The following is an 18,704-nucleotide window of genomic DNA, read 5'->3' as shown; positions in this document are numbered from 1 at the left end:
CAATGGTCAAATAATCACATTCAGAGGGATAGTAACAAGTTTGTATATCCCAGGGAGGTGATGTTGTTTAGTACAATCTAATTAATTATACTGATACTATGGGGGACATTTAGTAGGATGAGAGATCGGAAAAATGTGAGAGATTTGGTAAGAAAACTCCAGTTATTTTAAAGCGGCAATCATTTACACTGCAAAACCAGTTTGATTTTGCAGTGTAAATGATTGCCACTTTAAAAAAAAACTATTGATTTCTTACCATATCTCTCACTTTCTAAATCTCTCATCCTATTACATTTCACCCCTATGTATCACTTAGGGCAGTATTCAATGAGGCTGATTCGCCATGTTCTATGGCGATTTTGTGCTATTTTCGTGCTGTAAGGCGATTTTTTGACTAAAACGGTGAATCACCCTAATCAATGACCAGATGGCGAATACATTTCAAGGTTATTATCGCCATGCTTCACCGAGTAGCAATCACTATCTTTTTATGGTGAAGTGGAATGTGAACTTTTAAAATAAAGTGTTTTGTTTTTTACATTTGGTGTCAAAAAATCAGAAATTTTATTCTGAGAAGGGGCATGCTATTTGTATTCATGTGCTTACAGTACATGAATATATTGGGAATATATTGTCAGGTAACGCAAGAGTTATAATGGCGTCAGTGTCCGTCTTATTACCTGACAGCAGCTTTTATATAACCAAACGAAGTAATAGCAAAGCGCTGGAAATTGTTTGTCCCTGCTGCTGTCTAGAGGGGATACTCAACCCCTCTTTAGAAGTAAATACAAGGTAGACGACGCGAAGGGACACTGGATACTTGGTTTGATAAAAATCAATATAATTTTGATTACTAATACAAAAAAAATTTTAAACACTTTTAAAAAGTGAGAACACCGGCCGGTGAAATTTACATAAAACAAAATAAATCACATAAAAAAAGCATTTGTATTCAACATACTATTCACTATTCTTAGTGTGCTTTTGGTGTTTTCAGCACAAGCAGGTATTTTTCAGGTGGTTCATATCCACACTCCATCTATCTTTTACATTCAGAATGCAGATAGAAAGCAAAGACAAATATATTGCAGGCTTTTGGCTTGGTTAGGCATGCATGGGGTTAACTTCTGCAAAGCAGGGATTAACGGCAGTCTGGTACTTATGTAATATCACGGCTCCCGTTTTTCTTATGAGACCGCTGCGCTCGCCATGCTTCGGGCACGGTGGCTCGCTGCGCTCTCCACACTGTATAAACTCAACTCCATGCGTAGTTGGATAGTAGGGGTATGAAAAAATGGGGTGCATTTAACATGGGAGCCCAGATAATACATAAGTACCGGCAGTCTTTTGTGAGACAATATTAGTCTGTATTTATAAATGTTAGATCTCTCCAAAATCACACTCCAATGCACTAGTTTCCAGCCAGATGTTAATGCTTAGTCACTTAGCCATAAAAATAGGCTTTTAGTTGTTAGTGAACTTTAGAAATATAAATGTGAAGAAAGTAAGAGTTATACTTATGCTCCGTGGCTATTCATTTTGTAATCCACTTTAGGGGAGTTTTTGATCAATTGCCCACGCCGTGAGCGGGGTTCCCCGCTGCTCCGTTTGTCTTATCAGTCTTGATTCTGAGATAGGACGGTTGTCTGAAAGTGCGCTTAAGCAGAACTTGATCGCCTAAAGTTGGACACTTCCTGGGGAGGACTGACAGACTGCCGTCATATACTGAGGGATGCTTCGAAATATATGGGAGAACATTGGAGACCACTGTACCCGTAGTGGTGATATGCCATTTTTATATGTTTTTATGTGAGTGCAATTTTATAATAAATATAATTGTTGCGAATATGGAGTTGTCCTGCGTATATTTGCTTTGTTTCCCACAGGGTGCAAGAAATAAACATGAGGGATGAGCCAGAGCTTTGTAATTGGTCCTATATACGACCTCAAAGCTGTTTGCTTTGAACAGAATGTGAGTGCAGCTAGAGGAATTAAAGACCTTTCAAAATCTTATTGTGCAGAGAAAAAGCACAGTACACCACCTTTCAAGTATTGTTACAAGGAAAGTACTATTATTGTATAAAGAGGTGGTGGGATAACTATCAGCAGCGCCACTGTGACGCACAACTGTTTGTTTGCGGTCTTCATATCTAAAAGCAAAAACAGAATATCCTCTATCTGTGATAACTTGATCTGTTCTTAATCTATTTTTGAGTTTTACATCAAGTTTTACATCAAGAAAACTTAAAATCAATTTAAGACCCAACATATCCTTTTATATCATTACTGATTGGCATTATGGTTGTGTAAATATGTCTATAACTGTTATAATTTAAAACACTTATTTTCCTGCTGATATGTAGAACAAGTCTTTCTGCTGAAACTCTGCCCAAACAATAAATAAAAAAGGTCCAATTAATCTAATTAGAATACAAGGTGTTAACCTGCCAGCGTGTAATTAGCATTTCCTATTGTAGTAAGTGACTTTAGGAATATATACACCTCATTTACAAGACAAGGAGCTGGGCAGGAGGAGCTGCTGTGGTGAATGACTGTATACTAATGTTATGTGACCCTAATTTACATGTCACCTCTCAGTGTGAGAATTCCTGCAGGGCATCCAGGGAACTACTGGGGAGAGATGGGGAGGAGTGACTATAAATAGGCTGTATCAGGCCACTGGGAGCTGAAGGAGGAGCTGCTGGATCAGTTACTGGTTGGAGAGCTGGGAGGACGGAGGAGTAAGAGAGAGACAGAGGAAGGATCCCCAGAGTAAGGTAATTATATTATACATGATAATATACTGATAAATATACAATCATTTTTAGATATTATTTTAGAGATATCATCTTATCAGTAAGTCAAGATTTATTTGACAAATATATAAATTGTTATTATTACTATATGATAGAATTTTATTTAAAAGGTGCATTACTGTGAACGTTGGACCTAATTCAACATGGGTCACTATTTATTGAAATTGCAATCCTACCGATTATTGAATAACTGCAATTTGTGAATAAATATCCATATACATAGGCATCACAGATTGATTGAAAGGAAGGCAATGTTTAGGAGTGGAAACATGGGGTTCTCTAGTTGTGCTTGTGAATATGCTGGGGTGCCAATGTGATTCCGGGGAGGGTCTCTGATGTTAGCGATGACCACTTCCAGCCTGGCTCTTTATCAGATTATTGGAAGCTTTGGGCAACCCATACAATAGGGCAATATCACATACAATCCTTTGATTTTGATCGCATCTGTGCGATAAATCGAAGGACAGTATGCAAAATTATGAGTCCCCTGATGCGATGCGTTGGCCCGCCTATTGTATGTAGCATCGAAACATATTATGTCCTGCACATAATATTTCTCGAAATGCATGAACGATGGCATGTGGTTTTTAACAAACATAGCCTTACCTCTGGCCCAGAGGAGATACCGGAGGCCAGGGCTAGTTGTCCTGTGTGGTCAGGTTTTGTGTCCCTCTTCTTTTCTTCTCATGTATTAGTCCCAGAGGAGATACCGGAGGCCAGGGCTAGTTGTCCTGTGTGGTCAGGTTTTGTGTCCCTCTTCTTTTCTTCTCATGTATTAGTTCATAATATTTTTCAGGATAGCGATACTGTTATTATCACAGCAAAGGTTCTTGGAGGTTTTGTCAATAAGTTAAGTCATTCCCCATTAATGACAAACTGCATGCTTTTTATTTGGTAAATAGGTGGAATGACATTACTGACTCTTATATTGCACTGTTACTTGACTACTGTATTTGCTATGATATACCATTAAGATATTTACCTATTGTCCTGCATATATTTCCCTCTTGCATGTATAGAATAATGTACCATTACAATGGAGTTTAATTTAAAAAAGTATTAAATCTACCCTAGTAATCTTTATAATTAATAAGTTGACTTTTTCTTGTTACAGGACAATTAAAATACAGGATATTAGAATACATTGTTGAATGGACAATCTCTGATAAATCCAACCACAGACGTAATTTCTACTTACACCGCTGGAGGATTCACTAAAGTTACTCTCATATTCTGCCTATTTGTATCTCATATAATACATGATGAGTCTGACAGAAGAGAGACCACATCTGTGCTCGGAGTGTGACAAACGCTTTACATATAAATCACAGCTTCTCATCCACCAGAGGAGTCACACAGGAGAGAGACCACATCTGTGCTCGGAGTGTGACAAATGCTTTACATGTAAATCACAGCTTCTCAGACATCAGAGAAGTCACACAATAGAGAGACAACATCTGTGCTCTGAGTGTGACAAATGCTTTACACAAAAATCATATCTTCTCATCTATCAGAGGAGTCACACAGGAGAGAAACCGTATCTGTGCTCTGAGTGTGACAAACGCTTTACATGTAAATCAGATCTTCACAGACATCAGAGGAGTCACACAGGAGAGAGACCACATCTGTGCTCTGAGTGTGGCAAACGCTTTACACGTAAATCATATCTTCTCATCCATCAGATGAGTCATACAGGAGAGAGACCACATCTGTGCTCTGAGTGTGGCAAACGCTTTACACGTAAATCATATCTTCTCATCCATCAGATGAGTCATACAGGAGTGCAACCATTTACATGTTCTGAGTGTAGCAAATGTTTTTCTCAGAAGTCACATCTTGTCACACATCAGAGGACTCACACAGGGGAGAAACCATTTACATGCTCTGAATGTAGCAAATGTTTTACTTCCAAGCGAGATCTTGTTCGACATCACGGGACTCACACAGGAGAGAAACCATTTACATGCTCTGAATGTAGCAAATGTTTTACCTCCAGTCAAGATCTTGTTCGACATCAGAGGATTCACACAGGAGAGAAACCATTTACATGCTCTGAATGTAGCAAGTGTTTTTCCCAGATGTCATATCTTGTTATACATCAGATGAGTCACACAGGAGAGAAACCATTTACATGTTCTGATTGTAACAAGTGTTTTATCACCAAACTAGAACTTGTTCGACACCAGATGAGTCACACAGGAGAGAGACCACATATGTGCTGAGTGTGAAAAAAGCTTTACATGTAAATCTAATCTTCTCAGACATCAGATGAGTCACGCAGGAGAGAAAACATTCATATGTTCTGATTGTAACAAGTGTTTTATCACCAAACCAGAACTTGTTCGACCTCAGAGGAAGTAAGACAAGACATTTTCATGGTCTCCCAAAAACTAATTTCTTCCGCTACCTCCAACTGAGATCTGCATTAGGGACGCTTTTTAGAGATATTACTCCGCAATTCAACGAGTCGGAGATTAAAAAATTAATTAAATCCCCCAATAATAAAATAGTATCCAAGGGATATGGAATATTAATGAAGAACAAAAATAGGGAGGGTTTAATAAAGTTAAAAGAAAAATGGGAGAATAATGTCGGAGAGTTAAGTAACTTGGAGTGGTCTAGTGCTAAGAAGGAGGTGATAAATGCAACTAACTCAATTCGAGTGCAGCAAACCCAATTATTCATCCTACACAGGTCTTATATGTCGGCAAGCAGATTGGAAAAATTCGGGGGAAGAGCATCAGCAAATTGTCCAAAATGTGGCAGTTTACCAGGGACATTCATACACTTAATATGGGAATGTGAAGTAGTAGCAGAATTTTGGGAAAATGTTAAGTTAAATATAATAAATACAGGGATACCTCCTGAAACCCTGACCCCGAAAGGTTGTTTATTGGGTATAATATCAGAAGATACAGATAGGAATATTAAGAAGTATGTGATTAATCTTGTAGCAATTGCTAAAATCTTGGTGGGAAGTAAGTGGATGTCTAACACTGCACCGAATATAGAAGCTTGGAAAGCACGAGTTAATTTCATTGTAGAACAAGAGAGAAATCTAGCACGAGCACGAAATTCAAAAAAAACTTTTTATTCAATATGGAATTATTGGATCCAGTCATCCCTATATAGAAAAAGTACACAGGTTTAAACCTTAAAATCATTCACTGTTGGTACTAGGCACTTTATTAATATGGTGGTTTAAGTCTATGTAAATGGCAGAAATTCTGTGTAAAAACAGTCGTAACAATATAATAATTTAGTATTAGTTTAGAATACACTACCCCCCCCCCCCCCTCTCTCTTCATCTTTTTTTTTTTTTGGAAGTATTGGATCTTGTCATCCCTATATAGGAAAAGTACACAGGTTTAAACCTTAAAATCACTCACTGTTGGTATTAGACACTTTATTAATATGATGGTTTAAGTCTACGTAAATGGTAGAAATTCTGAGGAAAAATAGTCGTAACATACATAATAATTTAGTATTAGCTTAAGAATACACTCCCCCCCCCTTTTTTTTTTTTTTTTTTTCCTTCCCTCCACTTACTTAGACCTCACCAAGAGAACAAAGCAAATCCAGGGGCAGAGTAACTGCATAAAAAAGTTACATGATAGAAACCTCTAAGAGGAGACAGCACTATCTGAACTTAAAGTATTAAGCCATGAATTGACACCGATGTAACCATATCTCTTCTCTCGAGAAAAATTTTAAATGTATATGTATATGATACCTAAATGTTGAATGTATGTTTGTAATATGTAATAATGTTTGTAAATGTCTCAAGGATGTAACGTCCTTCTTTTTTAAAATGATAATAAAGAATATAAAAAAAAAAAAACAGAACTTGGAAGTAAGACAAGACATTTTTTCCTCCAGCACACAGAGTGGTATTAGTAACCAATCTTGAACACTACATGATAATAAAATTCAGAGATATTGGTTACATATATACCTGCGCAGGTGTATGATATGCCCCCAAGCCACATCAAGGCTTCTCTGTATATTGGGGGTCATAAGCTAGGAAGCCCAGTGCAGCACGCCAGTAAGATACTATAGTGTTAATAAATATTAGTGATAGGAAGCCAAAGCTATATATAGAGAGAGATAAAATAAAAAAAATGAAATGTAATTAAAATAGAAGAGAGATAGTGTTAGTGAGTGAAAAGACCCCACAATCTGGTAGAGATGGGACCCGACCGCCTGATCCTATATACCACTGCAACCACCCGCCGATGGTGGGCATAGGGTGGAACATATGATCTCTTATACACTGGGATGTAATATGTGTAAATAAGCGAGCGCTTTATATATAAAGATCTGCTGAGCAGCACACACCTGGCGATTTCCGCCTGCTGCCCTGAATCCAACCTCACCACTGTGCTGGTCCAGTAATAGGATTGATACGCTACACAGTGAATACCACTAGTATTGCCGCATATCAGAGATTGTTATAAACACACCCCAGTAACTCTGTGACAACTAGTTCACTCGCTACTTATATAATTGAAAATTTAAATTGATACAGCTTTCTTCTGGATGTGAGCCAATTTGATACTCAAGCAAGACACTGACAGGCAGCCACTGTTTGGTATATGAATATAACGTCCCCCGAGTGTGATATAGGCAATACAGCCAACACGCAGGGAAGAGACTCTTTAATAATAAAAGTTCAATAAAGAATAAAAGTGCTAAGGGATGCAGCATGAGCCCAAGTATTTAAATTGCACTTATCCTTATTTTTTAAACATTTGACCCAATAAAAGGTATATTTTAAGACTTGTAATTTACCTAAGGTGCACCACTACTGAGACAAACTTTGCTTCCTCTCCATTTCTTGCCCTCTCAATTATTAGGTGGGAGCAACTTGTCTGAATATTTAGCAGTTCTGACAGTGTGTTATGAAGAAAATGGTTAAGTGAGGGTCCCTCTAGAGACTCAGGTAGACCTGTTAGCCTTAGGTTATTCCTTCTGGACCAGTTATCTATGGTTATGGTATAAAACATCTACAGTGTCTAGGTCTACTAATGGTCGACAGTCACAAGGTCGTCAAGGTCAAAAGGTGGACAGGGTCTAAAGGTCGATATTGAAAAGGTCGACAGGGTCAAAAGATCGACAGTCAAAAGGTTGACAGGGTCCAAAGGTCAGCAGGGAAAAGGTCAACAGAGTTAAAAGGTCAACATCAAAAAGGTTGACATGAGCAGGGCTAGGGAATCTAGCAAGGCAAGATGACACCCAAATGGAATACTTGTGGGTTCGGAGCAGGGGGGAAGGTGAGGAGCAGAGGGAGACCCGGCCAAGCAGCGGGAATGGTAGTGCAGCGGTGTCCGGCACCCACATGGTCCATCGCCACATACAGCAGCCTCGGGGGGTCCAGTGTTCTCTGGTAAAGGAAGAGGGTGAGGTAGGTGTGCTCACCCCCTGTGAGGGATGTGAAGTCTTGCTGGATGGATGCCGTTAAGGGACTGGATATGAAGATCCAAGAACAATCCTATTCCATACGGCACCTGTAATATGGCGCTGGTTTTCGCGCCATGCTCTGGTGGTCATGCAGGCCGTCTATACTGAGGGCCAGACTCCAGTGGTAATCCCGTTTTTCGGCTCCAAAATGACCCTCCCGCAATCCCCAGGTCCTGATGCACCGGGGTAGGTGGGGTAGGTGCGGGGATAAAGCGTTTGGGAGGCAATATCTGTAGGTTTCCCCAGGGTCGATGAGAAGCTCCTCTAAAATGCGGCCGCTCTAGGCGCCCCGCCCACCGGAAGTTGCGCATTGCATATTTAATTAGTAGGACTGCTCATTAGATATGCGCATATGTAATGAGCATATGCACATATGTAATGAGCGATCCCGCTAATTAAATATGCACTGTGCTGGTTCCAATAGTGCTCACTGCTGCCTGGGTACCGTTTTGGACCCATTCAGACAGCAAAAAAAATGGATCCGAAATAGGTAGGACCCTGCTTTTTTACCATTTTAAAATACCAGTTATTTTAAAACGGTAAATTCACTCTGGACCTTTCAGACCGCACATATCACCGTTTTGAAATGGTAAAAAAATGAAAAAATAGTGGGTAATAAGTGTGGTCTGAAGGGGGTATAAGAGTGCTGTATCTGTTTTAAGAAAAATGTAGTCAGGCGCTCACCTAATGTGTGTACGTGAATTTACATATTGGATGCGGATGCAGTTTGTAATGCAAATAATATTTATTGTGACAATTCAAGTGGATCAAGGTAAAAACAATAAAGGTGTCAATGCTCTGGGCAAATGTCCGTGACCTGGAAACGACTGTAGGTCGAAGTGGTTAAGTCAATTGCAATGAGCCCTGGTGGGGAATGGGGGTGTCAGCAGAACCTTTTCTACCATAAACCTCCTGCAGTTTATGTCTCAAAGTGGGTGCAAGGGTGGAGTGTGGTTTGCATGAGCCCTTGTGGGGAATGAGGGTGTCAGCAGAACCCTTTGTGACCATAAACCTCCTTTGCTTTATGTCTCATGCACTAGTCCTTATGGGTGTGTGGCCTTGGGGGGGCCTGATGAGTCACAAGTTAGTGCTGTATCTGAGTGCAGCGTCTTTGAGCACTGTCTTTCAGATTGCTGTCTATGTGAGTGCTGTCTCTGTGAGTGCTGCTCTCCTGAGCATTACCTCTGTGAAGTCTTCCTTTGAGAGCACTGTCTCTGTGAGTGCTTTCTCTTTGAGTACTTTTCCTTACTACTATCTCTCTGAGTACAGTTCCTGATAGAAACAGAATTACACAAAATATATAAACCATTTGGCCCATCTTCTCTGCCCCTTTTTTAACCATATTGTTACCTCACACCCTATTCAATGTTTGTTTCTTCTATGATCCACACGGCAGCCATCACTCTGGTATTTCCTCTTTTATCCAGAGCTTAGACAGGACGTTTTCATAGGGACCATCCACCTTAGATTTGTCACCCTGTTCCTCCCCTTCCTGTATGTCTTTTTCCCTATCTCCTTAGCTAGAGGTAGGACATTATTTTATTTTCTCTTGGGCATACCTCAAATCAGCAGGAGCTGATAGGGGTGGTTCCCCAGGAGGGAGAGGAGTATAGAGGAGTGTGACTTACATAGAATTCTACCTCTTATACTGAAGGTTTATTTACCTAGCAAGGGATTGTGGTCCCTTTGGGAGTCCTCTCTGCATGTCCCTAACCTTCTCACCTGGTTCAGTGACTCCTGCCAAACCCAGACACTTGTGGTGCTGTGGTCCTCAGAGTCTCAGAGTGGTTCAGAGTCTCCAGCAGGCTGACTCATAGGCCATGACTGAATATAGAGGTGGTGTTTTCTTGGTTGGATAGTGTAGGACACCACATGGCAGGAGCTCTCTGGCTTCGTCAGTCTGAATTGCTGCAACTGGAAGTGTGGCGATCACTAGTGTCTTTAGTGACGCAAGTTCGGGTGGAAGTGGTGTCCTCCAGAACATCCACCCTTCGTGGACTCTAGTGCAGCCTGAAATAGCATTCTGGGTGACGCATGTTTGAAAAGAACGGGGGTATCAGAACCTCTGCCTAATATGATTGCCTCCGGGCCTGGGCCCAATTACTGTTAACTTATAATGGCTTGCCTTCCAGAAGGGGTGTGGCACTAGTAGACTATTTGAGCTGGAAGACTATTTGAGCTGGAAGACTGTTTAACTATGCATTCTGCTCAGAAGATGTCATGGAAAATAATTTGCCCCGCCAGCAGGAAAAGACCCTAATGATGTAAGCTCTTTTTTTAGGACATCAGCTTTTTATTTTTGAGTCAGTATAGTGATTGGCTGTATTTCTTTATAGTGTGCCTACTTCTTCACCTCCTAAGAAGAGAAAAATTGAAAAAGAAAACTTCAACGAGGAGTCATGGGAGATAAAGAAGACAGTAGAATATTCAATTTGGAGCTAGTGGAGAGTTTGCTAAAGAATATATCTAAACTATTAAATATAAAGAGTTAGCAGATCCTTCTGGGGACAAGGATCTCCTATTAGAAGATTGCTCCAAGAAAGCAAGGTGTTTTCCTATTCAAAGAGTTATAAAAGATTTAATTTCTAAAGAATGCTATCTCTGGATTGTCTAGGGAAGTTGTCTAGATTGGAGAAGATGGATGAGAAAACAAAAATAGAGGGGTATGGTGGAGCACTATATAATACAAATTGTATTAATTAGGTATAATAATAACAATTAATTCATTCATAAAAATATATTTTTAAAATTTTTGCACTTTGAATATGTATCAAAAATATTACACTTAAAGGAATTCTATACTTAATATGAGTCGTGCTTGTTTTCTACATTGCTCAGTCCTTAGATGCCGAATGATACCCACTCAGGTCCACCATGGGAGTCCATGTATCTTACTTGGTTTGGATTAATGCTGGAGGATGTTATGCTCCAGGGATTTGGAAGCGACCTCTTGATGTTGCGGATGGAGTGATTCAAAGATGTAGCACTTACACCAAACCAACTCCAGTACATGGACTACCATGTTATTTGATTCCATTCACAGTGGACCCAAGTTGGGATCATTCTGCACAATGTTGGAGGTTGCTACTGGTGATAGCATTGAATTTCCACTGCCGTACATTCTGCTGGTGGGGGACTAGGTCCTAGGTGCAAAATGGTCCTCTGCTGTATCTTCCACATGTGTGGACCAGAGCAAATGGGTGAATACCTGCTGCAGGGTTGACAGTGACCTTGTTTTTTTTATTTGCTGCAGTTAGCCATCTCATCGGTGGCCATCAGAGCTCACCCCTCTCAGCCGTGCAACCAAGACTGGAAACCCGGTGGTTGCTGAAATTCTTACCAGGGCTGCGGGAACTGTCCACCAACGCCATTGGCGTTAATCCTGTAGCAGTGAAAAGGGGTGCTGTGGCTGGGTGTTTAGGTGGGGAGGCCGCCCTGTGGTCATGCCGTTAGCCACAGATGGTGAGTGCTTGGAGCCATTTCCTCCTTTCTTTCTATTGTTTACTCCACTCTCCCTCCACTCTCCTCCTAAACATCTTACATTCCTCATCTTTAAATAAAATATTTCAATATTTGTCATACACTTTTTAAACTTAAGCTTTGTTCATTCATTTTCTTATTGATCTTATAGTAATCCCTTATACTGTAGGTATTGAATAGGACAGTCACCTTTAATTTTTACATTTCACACTATAGTTGGGCATTAATACATCTATCACTCTGATTCCATGCTGTTCTATTTTAAATTATTTTTCTTACTTTGCAGTCATTTTCAGAGAGCACTTCTCTATTTTATATGCGTTTTCTCCAGTTCTTGAAAATTTGTGAGGTGGGAGGTTTAACTCTCGCCCTGCAATTTCAGAATCAGATTTATTGGCCAGGTATACTTTCGGATACTAGGAATTAGTTTTGGGTTACACAGGTAGGTTACAGGTAAACAGTGACAGTACAGATATATAACACACGTACAGATATACATTAGATGAACACTGGAGAGGGAGATGGACAAGGACAGGAGAGAGATGAGGGGGACATATTTTGGCTGAGCTGCTCAGCACCCAGACAGCCATCAGCTACGCCACTTGGTCATTGCAACAGGCCAGTAGATAACAGTAAACTGAGACAGTACAGATATATAACACATTTGGCAAAGCTGCACAGTTCCTAGGCAGCCATCAGCGGCACCATCTTGGTTGTTGCTACTTCCAGGGCTGCAGCAGGGCCCCCCAGTCTCCCTGCTGGTGGCTGGGAGTTTTATTGACTAAGGGTGGTAATAAGATTAGTTAGCAGTGCATCAGTAATTCAGGATTTTAGTTACTTTGATTACTACATTGTGGCATACAGTGGACAAGGCATTACTATTGACATTGAGAAATGGAAGCCCTCTTTTAAGGCTTTGTTATCTTGGGGAACTCCAGTTACACATAGGGGGAAATTTACTAAGATGTGTATTGTACTTCACATGTGATGTTGCTATGGGCCACCAATCAGATCCTGTCTATTATCTTCTAGAGGGTGCTAAATAAATAAGAAGTAGATTCTGATTGGTGGCCCATAGCAACATCACATGTACAGAAACATTAAAAAAGAGGTAATCCTGTAGTCAAGTGTACCTCTTTTTTAATGTTTCTGTATTTGTACTGTTTACAATTTATTTTCGTTTAATGTTCATTGTATGTGGACGTTTTATGATAAATAAAGATTCTATTCTATTCTATTCTATGTGAAGTAGAATACACATCTTAGTAAATTTCCCCCATAATATGAACTGAAAAACAACAGGAAAGATATAAAGCAGCGCTATATATTTAAAAAAATATATATAACAAGTGAATCAATAAGTAAACATTTTAATGGCACAATGAAATTGATAAAATTATAATTAAGAATCGCAAATTCAAGGACCAAGTGCAATCACAATAGTGGTTAGGACTGTATGGATAAATGAAGCCTGCACTGAAACGGGCTTGAAGTCCCTTTGGAGAAGTCCTGTAATGGATTTATAATCCTGGGTATCGCTGGAGGAAAAAAGTCCTTTGGATTTGGATGTGATAATTACCAGGTCTAGACAGCCTCAACCAGAATGTGGTTTGTATCCAGGTGTAAAAAGCAAGGTACTCCTCAGTAATGGGACATCCATTCAGATGAATCAGCAGGTGAATCAGCAGATCGGGGTGAAAGGTAAGTTCTTGGGGCACCAGCTCCTGAATAACACCAACGCGTTTCACTGAACACAGTCAGCTTTTGGTGTTGTGCCTGTCCTCATATTTATACCTAGACTTCCTGTTAATGTCTCATCCGGCCTATGAGCGTTTATTGGCGACATCCAGCAGTTGCTGGAGTGCTTACTGTCAACATCCAGCCTGATGTACAGCATCTCACGTACTTCCTATGAATGGAACGTGGATGTGTCACTGCTGTGGCTCTCCTTCCGCGTCCTAGCTATGGGGATTTGAATGGTGGAACTTTAATCCTCTATGTATTGATACAATGGTCTTTTTGCTCAAAGTACATCATACAATTCAATTTCCCCATGATTCTAAAACACATATAATAAACATTAATAAGCATTAATTATTTTTTTTTTTAAAGGAATCTTTTATAAGCATAAAACATTTCATAAGGGTTGTCCAGATGGTCACTCAGGTATTATTTTTTGCCCTCATTTAAAGGAACATTATATACCATCATACCGTCATACCATCATACCCCATGTGGCAGGTATGGAGGCTACACGTCAGCAGTTTGTTAAGCATCATCAAACGAGAACACCGACCGATTTCCTGATGTCATTAATTGAGTTGGTCTTGACATGGAATTTTTTCATGTACGGACCTGACTATTATTCTCAGGTCAACGGCACGGCAATGGGGTCGAACTTGGCCCCATGCTATGCCAAATTATACATGGATTGGTATGAACAAAAATATATATTGCCCAGGTTTCACAGTTTCACAGTTGATTTGTTACCTGCAATATATCGACGATGTCTTTCAGATTTGGTCCGGAGCACAGGACGTATTTTTATCAATGGTCAGTTGGCTCAATTCAGTGTCTGAGCCAATCCAGTTCCACCCACAGTCAACAATCGGTCGATTTCCTTGACGTTACTATTTTTTGTGTGGCTAACAAGTTGGGGTTTACACTCTTTAGGAAGAAAACAGACCGCAATACACAACTCGAAGCTACGAGTCAACATCCGATTCGGCTAAAAGAGAGCCTTCCTATTTCTAAGTTTTTGCGGGTCCTACATACCAATTCCTCCGGTTAAGCAGCTGAATCACAGATCGAAGAGATGAGTGACCGGTTTCAGGCCCGTGGCTATTCACAATCTACTATTAAGCAGTGTCTTGGCAAGGCTAGAAAAAGACATGCCACTCCAAAAGTTGAACAAGAGATAAGAACCAACATGTCGGCTCAGCTGGTGCGTGTGGGCAATTAGGATCACACTGCTTATATGACACAAGATCTATACAAAAAACATTGGCCACTTTTGGCTAGCGACCCTGCCCTGAAACTCCAAAAATCTAAACCGCAGATGAACTCTTACCGGCGTGGTCGAAACCTACAACAGATGTTAATGAGACCTACACTGTACACTGTAGGGAGTAACCAATCCACCAGGAGAATGAGAGGGAGTTGCTTCCGCTGTGCCAGATGCATAACCTGTAATGCCATGAACAGTGGCACAATGATCAGACATCCACACAATGGCAATAAGATTAATATCAAGCACAGGTTGACTTGCACTAGTACCTATGTGATTTATGTGCTCATCTGCCCGTGCACATTATATTATGTCGGCATGACAACGAGGTCCTTTCGCGAGCGCATGGCGAACCATCGCTATTCAATCAGGACAGCTTTGTCCTCTGGTGTCTCCGACAAACCAGTAGCTAAGCATTACCTGGCCATGGGGCATCAGACTTTGACTTTAAAGTGCATCCTGGTTGATGTACCTAAGCCCACCAGAGGGGGGGACAGAAATTTATTACTACGTCTACTTGAAACACGGTGGATACACCAACTTGACACTGTTGCCCCTCATGGACTCAATGAACACAATCCGCTTAATTGCTTTCTGTCATCATAACAAGCTTCTAACCGATTGTTTGCCGTGGGTTCACAAGCCTCCGATCAATTGTTTGCTGTGGGTAGTGCTGACCGAGAGATACTGACTGATGGCCCACCAGTATTTACCTTTTGAATATTTTGACTGACAATTGTACCTTTTTTCTATTTTTTCCTAAGTTTATATGTTTGTTTTGTATATTTGCTGTACTACATGTATGTAATTTGTGTGATATTGATATATCTGTCATCAATGTGTAGTGTTGATTAATGGTGTTTTTGGCATTTTGGTGTAGCCTGTCAGCGGCCCTATATTGGCCTTGGGTATGCACTCTTTGGTTCTGCCCTGATCTATTTACGTATTTATATATATCTTTATTGAGTCTGCTCATTTGGAACTTTCGCCTGATTAGCCATTTTTATGTTGTGACTATCTACTAGCCCCTGTGTTCCATTCTGTCAATATGGAACGCATTACATTATTCTTTAGTGATTATCTGTGAACCCAATGCGGAAGTGACTATCCGGTGGAACGCAATGCCATCACTTCCGGTTTTTGGAGATGATTTTGTGATTACCATATTATTGATTAGGCTGGGACATTGTACTTTATGGCGTCTAGATGCAATATATGGATATTCCATATATATTTTCAACCTACAGCGCCAGCATCGCCATCTGGCGGCTGCTGGAACGCATATTGCGGAAGTGACTGTTCGGTAGAACGCACCAACGTCACTTCTGGGACCCTGACCCTGTGTTACCCGGTGAGCTGTACAGCATGATATACACGCCGTCTTTATAGCAGAATGTGGCGATTCAGGTATGTGGAAGATTGAGACTCATAGGCTCTGATTACTTAATTGATTAACGCTAACACAGGTAATTAAGATTCTCTATATTAGTGACCTTTATAAGGGGCGCCCCAGGCTCAGTACATCACACTGCCCCCTGCACTGCTGCTAAGCTATCACCTTTGATGCTGCCTTGAAAAAGGACCTGATGGGGTCCGAAACATCGACCAAGTTCACACCAAAGTGGTGATGTATCAATACATCACTGCTGACTATTGGAGTGTGCTCTTTTGGCTGATTTATTGTCATCAGCCTCTAGAATATATATATATATATATATATATATATATATATATATATATATATATATATATATATATATATATATGCAAATTATTCAGGTGGCACTCACAGATTCCATAAACAACAAATTGATTTTAATCCAAGTCCAACATGTTTCGGGACCATCCTCAGGGAACAATTCACACTGTGCACATAACCAATTTTTATAAGAAAGCCCGCCCCCACACAGTCAATCAATTGCAAGCAACCGCTCACCTGAGCCGTCGGCCGTCTCCAGCATCCACCACCTGCGCGCCGCTCTGCACCTGACGTCATCCACACAGCCCTGCATTACTAAGAACACCCGGCCAGTGCCTGCTACGTCACCTGCTTCCGCTCTGCGCCACAGTGACATCGTTCTGGATGTCACTGTATAGCGGTTGCCATAGCAACATAAGGGAATCTGAAAATACAAAACAAAACGTGATTAAGAGGTTTTAAAATGTCATAAAACCATATAAGATACAACTTACCATCATGTGTAAAACTACAATTTAAAAAAGATTAAAAAAAAAGAACTTTAGCACTGCAGCAATTACCGTACGCTGGGGTGTATATATGATCATTTATACATCAATAAATATTATTTATTACATACCCCGACCCTGCTGGCATAAAGGGTTAAATAGAGATTATGGTATCTGCTTATTCTTAATCAATAAGTCACCATCCTCTGTATATCTATAGAAAATAATACAGACCATGTTGCTCATTTAACCCCTTCGGGGAAAGTGTATCCAGTTCGTGTATCCATCTGCACTCTGCCTGTAGGAGTTTTCTTTTTCTATTTCCTCCTCTACTGGAAATGGGAACATGGTCAATTATTTTAGATCTGAGGCTGGCCAAATTATGTTTTTTTTCTACGCAGTGGCGAGCCACTGGTTGTATCACTTTGGCCAGTGCTCAAGGCCTGTCGGATAGCCATTCATCTCTTGGAGTGTCAAGCACTCTCTGTCTGATCTGCAACAGGTCCTTTCTCTTATATCCCCTCTGTTCAAAACGATTCTGCATGAAGTCTAAATCTTTGACTACCGTTTCTTCATTACTTCTAATGCGCCTTACTCTCAACATCTGAGAGTAAGGCAATCTCTGTCACAGTGGAATGGGGTGACAGCTCTCATAGCGCTACAAGGTATTGCGGTCTGTTTCCTTAACAAAAATAGATGTCTCGATCTTATTGTTATTCAAGCAAATCTTCACATCCAAAAATTTCACCGCCTCACTGCTCATAGTGTAGGTGAACTTCTCTGTACTAGAGCTAGAATTGTATATGTCAAAAACATTACTTAAATCATCAGCTTTACCCCTCCAGAAGATGAGTATATTGTCTATAAAGCGTAAATAAAGCAATATTTTCCCTGCGTAGGGAGCTGGAATAAACAGTACATCATTCACATCATTCATAAAGGAATTGGCATAGGATGGGGCCACATTGGACCCCATTGCCATGCCCAGCAGCCGATGGCGATACATGGTCCCATTGAACAGAAAATAGTTCTTATTCAATACCATAGATAGTAAATCCATATACAATAAGACAGGTGGACCCCCATATACTGGACAAGAACAGAATAAGTAGATTGCTGCAGGTCCAATCCTTAAGATGTATAATAGGATGGCCAGCTAGAGATTTGAGTCTCATGTCCAGTAAATAATGGAGTCCGTTATCCTCAGGAGTATAGTGGTGTCAGGGTGTATCAGGTATTTAGGAAGCTCTACGCGTTTCTCTGTGATCTAATTAGGGATAGATCACAGCTGCTCCCAGCAGCACTCAGACTCTGAGCTGGGAGCAGCTGTGACCTATCCCTAATTAAGGTACTAGGGTATTTAAATGGACACTCTGAGAGACTTTTCATTCTGCTCCTGTGGAAGCTGGGAGACCTTTCCAAGAGAAACGCATAGAGCTTCCTAAATACCTGATACACCGTGACACCACTATACTCCTGAGGATAACAGACTCTTCCATTATTTACTGGACACGGGACTCAAATCTCTACCTGGCCATCCTAATATACATCTTAAGGATTGGACCTGCAGCGATCATCTTATTCATACCCAGGTTTACCGGATATCTACCAGAAAACAACTGTTATACAAAACTACTCATCTGGAATCGGCCACCTGGTAATATATTGCTGCTCCAAAATAGAGACTAACCCCATCCAGTTATTCAATATCCTAGATATAATAGTATCATCAGTGTCCATAAGGGTTTTTTATA

At 40.5% G+C, this 18,704-nt stretch overlaps 2 protein-coding genes across 2 annotated transcripts in view; one reads left to right on the top strand and one right to left on the bottom strand.

Annotated features, from left to right (window-relative positions):
- The window catches only part of LOC146073291 (uncharacterized), a 10,044-nt gene extending 8,251 nt beyond the window's left edge, over positions 1-1,793 (bottom strand). The window contains exon 1 of the mRNA XM_083180469.1: positions 1,774-1,793. Within this exon, the coding sequence (XP_083036595.1) occupies positions 1,774-1,793 (20 nt within the window). The remainder of the gene's footprint in view (positions 1-1,773) is intronic.
- Positions 1,794-1,909: 116 nt separating this feature from the next.
- Positions 1,910-5,038, top strand: LOC146073290 (uncharacterized). The gene is made up of 2 exons (XM_083180468.1): positions 1,910-1,972; positions 4,148-5,038. The coding sequence occupies exons 1-2, from the start codon at positions 1,910-1,912 to the stop codon at positions 5,036-5,038; spliced, it is 954 nt and encodes a 317-aa protein (XP_083036594.1).
- Positions 5,039-18,704: the final 13,666 nt, after the last annotated feature.

The sequence above is a fragment of the Crinia signifera genome, chromosome 4 (genome assembly GCF_055691185.1).
Source record: "Crinia signifera chromosome 4, ASM5569118v1, whole genome shotgun sequence".
NCBI lineage: Eukaryota > Metazoa > Chordata > Amphibia > Anura > Myobatrachidae > Crinia > Crinia signifera.
Note: the sequence above shows the minus strand (reverse complement) of the source record. Positions and strands in the feature narration are given on the sequence as shown.